The sequence below is a fragment of the Vicia villosa genome, unplaced genomic scaffold, assembly GCF_029867415.1.
Source record: "Vicia villosa cultivar HV-30 ecotype Madison, WI unplaced genomic scaffold, Vvil1.0 ctg.000664F_1_1, whole genome shotgun sequence".
Lineage (NCBI taxonomy): Eukaryota > Viridiplantae > Streptophyta > Magnoliopsida > Fabales > Fabaceae > Vicia > Vicia villosa.
In genome coordinates, this window is record NW_026705296.1 from 109,936 (window position 1) to 117,129 (window position 7,194).

General features: G+C 31.1%; 1 protein-coding gene across 1 annotated transcript; it reads right to left on the bottom strand.

Moving 5' to 3' along the window:
* Nucleotides 1–1,815: 1,815 nt before the first annotated feature.
* Nucleotides 1,816–3,724, bottom strand: LOC131630260 (cytochrome b6-f complex iron-sulfur subunit, chloroplastic-like). Its single transcript, XM_058901054.1, has 5 exons — nt 3,525–3,724; nt 3,202–3,446; nt 2,512–2,629; nt 2,173–2,355; nt 1,816–2,075 (listed from the first exon to the last, which is right to left on the bottom strand). The coding sequence occupies exons 1-5, from the start codon at nt 3,561–3,563 to the stop codon at nt 1,968–1,970; spliced, it is 693 nt and encodes a 230-aa protein (XP_058757037.1). The 5' UTR covers nt 3,564–3,724; the 3' UTR covers nt 1,816–1,967.
* Between the last annotated feature and the right edge of the window lie 3,470 nt (nt 3,725–7,194).

A 7,194-nucleotide genomic window follows, 5' to 3' on the forward strand; every position in this document is an offset into this window, starting at 1 on the left:
GGTATCATTAGCATATTTACGAGTTACTATACAATTATTTAATCTCGAAAAACAAAATGCTCTTGTTTTATTATAATTGTATGATTCATTTTCTAGAGGATCAAAAATAGATAAAAAAATATAACATTGTAGAGATTTGAATGGACTAAAGGTAAAAACATTAAGACCCTTTCATAATGGCACATTCTGCAAGGCAAGTTTATTACTTTCCTTATCTTTCAATTTAGCAACGTAAGCGATGGCGATGTGTTGTAATAAAATCAAAACCACTTGATCATATTGAAAATGGCGATCATATGGAAGATGTTGCTTACCAAGATGATGAAATATCATATATTAATTATGTGATTGAAGTTGAACAAATTACAAATTTGTGTGATAATGTGGTTGAGGGACAACAACTTTATGTGTCTATTTCGTTGTCAGAAAAAAATATGGATGAAGACAATTTGGATCAAAAGATTGTAACATAACAAAGTAAGATAATGAAGATTAGGATGATACACAATTTGAATAGATCGCTTTTGTAAATATCGGATAATAACATATTACTCAAATTAAATAATATTTTGTTGATGCATCAATTTTGTTGCTCAAATTATATAATATTTTTACTTATAATACATATTGTATCGATTTATTAATTATTTTATATTATTTTTTCAAAATAGACAAAAGCCTCCCGACCCGATAAAGGTATTCTTTTCCATTTCATACACATGTATTCTCATCAGCCCAGCATCATGGGGAATCCCGCACCCCCCACATGTACCCTCACCATCCATTCATTAAGAGGATCTTGTATCCCAAATACACCACATGTACCCTCATCATCTCAATTGGAGATGGATGATTGTACTTTGCACAATCACGAGGAGGAGGATGAGGATCAAAAGATTAATGGAAGATGTGTTATTATATGTCTGAATGAAGCTCGTAAGAGCATGCACATCGGGGGTGGCTTTTCAAATTTTAAGCCACTTGTGTCAGAAAATAGTAATATTTTATTGTAAATTGAGTAGTTTAAATATACCACAGGTGCTGCAGTAAACCACTGTGGCTTTGCTGGATTTTGAACTTTTAACCAATGCTTTTCAAACTTTTGAACTATATTGTGTGATTAGTGGGACCCAATTTAGAATTTTAGATGGGTGGTATGGATATTTAAAATATGTAATAGAGTTGTTTAAATAATTGGAAAGTGTGAAAAAATATATTATATTAAGTAGGGTCCATTTATGCTACTCAATTGAGTGGTATGAATGTGGATGCTCTAAGTTTCTTTCTTATATTTTAAGTATGTTACCATTTTTTAAATTTAATACTTATTCAAATTACTATTGTTTAATTTGTTGTCAAGTAGGTCTGCTGTAGTAAACATAAAGAAGGTAATTCATGAATTATATAAAAAAATCTTGGAAGACATTTGGAGAACTTGTGATGAAGAATAACAAATTGTATAAGGATTGGTTTAACCGATTTTGGATATAATGCTTTCTTTTTGAGTAATTATTGTTTTACTTATTTTCTTGTTTTAATTATCTAATTTTTTCCCCAACATTATAGAAGAACTATACCTGAGACATAAGAGATGAAGTTAAGATTGGGCGTAATTTTCAAAAGAGAGCATTAACTCGATTTTCCGACATGCTTAGGCGTTTTAGACTTGGATGGGCCAAGAAGTATTTCATAAATTGTTTGCTTATTGGGATTGATATGTGTTTAATGCAAAATATAAAAAAGCAAAGAAAGACATTCCTTTACCTACATCGTTTTATTTTTTTGGTGCGAATGAATTTCAAAAAAGACATTCAGTTACCACATTGAAGAATGTCTTTCACTTATACCAGCATCAATACACATAATATTAATTTGATTACAAAATGTGTTTATGCATTAATACAAAACAGAAACGTTTGAATTTCAGATTTGAATATATATCACATATAGGGACAAGGTTAACAAGTCTAAGACCACCATGGAGCATCACCTGTTCTGAAATCTGTTTCAACCCAAGGAACAAACACAACCTTCCCATCTTCCAATCCAACATCACAATGTGCCAATGCAAGAGACTGTCCAACAAAATAAGCAACAATATTCATTACTACAAGTGCTTATGTACAAGCTATTTTTAGTTGGTCAAATGATAAGATTTTTCAATTTTCTTACCAAAGGTGCAGGTCCTCTCACAACTCTTCCTTGGTCATTGTACTGAGATCCATGGCAGGGGCAGATGAACTTGTTCTCAGCTTGATTAAACGGCACGACACACCCGAGATGAGTGCATACGGCGTTAATCGCAAATGTTGCAAGTGTTCTGTCTTTCTCTACCACAAGGTAGGTAGGATCACCCTGTTATATAATATCATGAAGGTAGAGATATTCATTTTCACTCTTACCGCTTATCTGATAAGTACTTATGTATAATTTATTTTTATAAGTTCTACAAATAACTTATGAAACGGCTTATAATGAAATGTTTTAATCGATTAACGATTGTACACTTACCTTTAATCCTTGTGTAAGAGTACGGTCGCCAGGTCCATGAACCTTGAGCCATTCTGATGCAACTACATCATTGCCAATGGCATCCTTGGCAACGGTACCACCAGTTGAAGAACCTGAGCTGTAATTTTTTTCTAAGACAGGTTAATAATTTGGTATATGAAGAATCATATAACTTTTGGACGCCAAATGCAAAAGATAATTATTAATATAGTACACTACTAACACTTGTCTTGTATGATACATTTAATTAGTGTATGTTTGGTATTGCGTTGAGTTTGTCATAACCACGGTGAGATCATCGTGATTCTGTCAACCAGCAGTGATACCAAACATACACTTAGACACTGACATTTCAAATTGAAAATATGACTGTAAGACTGACATGTATTGGTGTCTGACATTAACACGAAATTTATACATGCGGTTAGACACAATAGCTTCTATTTCCAAATTTATTATCATTGTCTAAGTATCGGAATCAGTATCCCGTTCGACATTTGTGTCAAACACATAGAAATCCTTAACCTACACATCAATCCACACAATTCTACAACTCAATACATCATCAACAGAGGTCTCACCAACCAGAAAACAAAACCTTAATTTTAGTAACAACTACTATATTATAAATGCATGTTAGTACTAAACTTGAATTACTTATTAACAAGAAATCAAAAACAAAAAACATACCCTGGAGGTACAAGGAAGGAACCATATGGAACAAGCATTCCAGCAGTAGGAAGAGAGAGAGCACCAAGAAGAAGCAAATTCAAGGTCTTCCTCTTACTCAAATCAGGTACACGATCAGCAGGAAGGCTGGTAGCTTGGCAAGTAATTTTCATTCCCTTACTACCCTTCCCAATCATCTGTGTCCTTGTTGGTTTCACAAGAAAAGCTACTGAGGGACAGGAAATTCCACTCTTTCCAGAACATAGCTGAAATCAAAAAATCAAAATGACCCTTTAGTTCAGATTATAAAAAAGATAAATTTTTTTATGATTTTTTAGTATTACCTGAGATGGGGTTGTGGGAGATAGAGTGGTGGAAGACATGGTAGAAGCTCTTGATGAACAAGATTCTGGTGGTTTGTGAATGAGAGGTGAATGTAATAATAAGATGATGTTTTTGTTTGGTTTTTTTAAAATCTTAAACGACCACCACAACTGGTAAGTGGATAAGGCGCTAAGGCCATGTATGTAGGTGCCACATATTCTTCGGCCAATCACAACCAGCAACTACAAATTAAGGGGATTATGTTTTCTTATTGTTCAAAATGTTTTTTTTTATACTTATATTCTATAATGTGGGCTTTGCTTTTTTTTTTCTGGTTTCTTATTAAGCCCATTTATCTTGGGCTCGTACCAAATTTAAGTTTGGGCTTCAAGTCAGATGCTTTCAAAAACTTTGGACATTATTCTTCGCACTCTTAGTGGTGCACATCCACCCTAGTGAAAAATTAATAATATTTCTAAAATTCGGAACTTAAATTTTGGACGCACCTAAATTGCAATTAATTTTGTATTTTTTTGGTTGTGTCTGATATGAAGTTTAACTTTCAAACTCAACATGAAAGTTAACTTTCAGATTTTTCTGATATGCATAGTTTGTTTGATTTTGCATATGTTCTATTTCCTGAGTTTGACTTTTATGATTATATGATAAGATTTTTCTGGTTTAATTAATGGGAAAATGTATGACAACCAAGAAATATTGAGACATGGTAAATGGTCCAGCATGCATCATTTATGTCACTTCTTTTGATGCAAAAGCATCATCTTTCCGACTTCATGTGTCTCTGACATCATCTTTTCAAAGGCCGAAATATAAATTTTGGATATACCTAAATTGCAATCAATTTTGTATTCTTTTGGTTGTGTCTGGTATGAAAGTTAACTTCCAGACTCAACACAAAAGTTAACTTTAGAATTTTTCTCATAAGCATAGTTTGTTTGATCTTGGTTGTGTTATGTTTCCTGAGTTTAACTTTTATGATTATATGATAAGATTTTTTTGGTTTAGTTAAAAGTAAAATCTATGACAACCAAGAAATGTTGAGACATGGTAAATGGCTCAGCATGCATCGTTTGTGTCACTTCATTTGATGCAAAAGCATCGTCTTTCTGACTTCACGTGTCTCCGACATCATCTTTTCAAATGAATGTGTCCCATGTTGTTATCCGAGAAGTCCTAGAAGTATAACCTACTAAACTATTGCTATCATTATTAATGTATTTCTAGTAGACCCCTCAGATACCTTACTACTTTAATAATTACGCATACTTTGTATAAATAATTTAAAATATAAGGTTTATTAAAATATATCAAATTTATAACAAACTGACCGTTTAGGAGGAAAACTTAGTATTTTAAGGGTTAGTCCAAAATTTAACATTTGGATTCTCCAATGAATTGTAAAATAAACACATTATGATGAGTACAAAATGTGTTTAGGGGTTAGTCAGAAAATAAACTTCCTGACTCATCCTTCCATTAATTTTTTTGACCAAATGGACGTAATGCAGTTACGAAGTGTTTTGGTGTGTATTAGGGGGGCTTTGGCTAATATGCATAAGGATTTTACTTATGCACCATGCATAAGCCTACATAAGTCATTGGATCATGTTTTTAATCCAGTATTGAGTATTGAGTAATAACAATTAATGTCTAGAATTTGATCCAATGATCCAAGGGTCCATAATAATCTATGCATGATGCATAGATTTTTATCTATGCACGGTAACTGCACCCTATTAGGGGCATCCAAAAGTTAACTTTATGAGTTAGTCTGAAATTTAACTTTCAGACTCAAATTTCTATCAATCCTTTAGTAAAACGAGGATGACTCAAATACAATGTGTTTTTATGTATGTTAAGGGCGTTTGAAACTAAATACATTCAAATTATGTATTTTTATGTTAATTAACTAAAAAACTACTTTCAAATAAGATACATTAAAAAAAATTGGACTTTTCACTCTATCAGTGAAATTTTCAAATTGGAAAGTGCTTATTAAAATATTCAAAATTAAGAATTATTCATGCAATTTTGAAAACTAGAAAAATTTAGAATGAAGTAATAATTCTTAGAAACGTTTGAGTCTGTTTGTTTTAACTTTAAAAATAGAATTTTTAAAAAAAAAATTGTTTTTTCAATATATTAAAAAATTAATTCATTTTTTATGAATTGAAGAATTAATTTTGATGTCGTATAACATAAATATACACCAATAAAGATTAAATTATAGTTAAAAATAAAAAATAAAAGAAATATTTAAAAAATGATTTTTACGAAAAGTTATTTAAAATAACTTTAAATTTAATTGTTTATTTTTGAAATTTTGATATCCAAAAAAATGTTAAAGCAAAAAGACCAAAGATCTAAAACAACATTTTAAGAATAATTATTTAAACCACGGCTTCATTTGAAGCTTTTTTTAAAAATAAAATTATAAATTTTTTTAAACAAAAACGTATAACACTATAAAAATCATTAAAAATATCTGAAATAAACATGCACATTATTTCTAACCTAACTGTTCAGTGAGTTAGAGGAGGGGTGAATAGACCTCCCAAATAAAATTGACCAATTGAAAAATAGTTTTGAAAAGTTTATCCGAGTTTGAAAAACAAATTGCATGGCGGAAGTAGTACGCGTATAAAAAATTATGCTTATCAAAAGATATATACATGACACCTTAATCGATACACAATTTGATAGTATACCGAATCAAACAGCTAGCAAAAAATGAACAATCAAGCAATGTTTTAACTTGATAACAACATTACACAAGACGTCATTTTGTAAAATTCAAAAAGGTATGGATTCTAATACCACAATTTTCAGCCTTAATCAATAACAAACTATTTCCAAATTTTAATTCTAACAAAACCTACACTTAATCAATAATTCATAAGCAAAACAAAAGTCTAATGGCATGCAATTCTAGGAAAGCAGTAAAGCAACCTAACATGCAATTTATACAAAACTAAAATAGAGTGAGAGGGGAGAAAAATGTGTTCCGTATATATAGTGGTTCAACCTATCGTCCTTGCTAAGCCAACTACATTTCCTAATGGTTTTCCATTATAATTGTTGGTCTTTCATTATAGTTTATAACAAATTACATGATGTTTAGTACAATCACAATGTCCAAATAAAATTAAAATATATTAAAAAAAAGGTATTTTATATGGATCCTTTGACTTGTACACAATATCCAAACTGAATCGTCGTGAAATCTTTACTCAAAATCGTCTTGAATCTTCTCGTCCCAACAATTATGTTCCAAAGTATTCGTACTTCAAAGATCTTTCCTCAATCCTACTGGTATCTTAAGCATTGGTCAGTCCGAAGATTAAGAAGAATTCCCACTTTGTCCGTAGGCTTCCACACAATGCAACCATATCAATTTTGGAGAGAAGAACCTCCTTCTTTTTTTGATGGACTTGTCAAAACCAGCCACAATACCGCACACCTTGCAAACCTCTGAAATTTCAAGAAAATCTTCAAAGAAACATTAAACACAATAACATAATCTCCTCAACGATCACAAATTTCCAAATATGAGATTTAGATCCACACAAAAATGGAATTAGCATGAGGTAGAAAATGAAAGAAATAGTTTGCAAGAACTCAAGTAAGTTTCAAAAACCTTTTGAAAATTGAGAAAACAAGTAAGTTGTA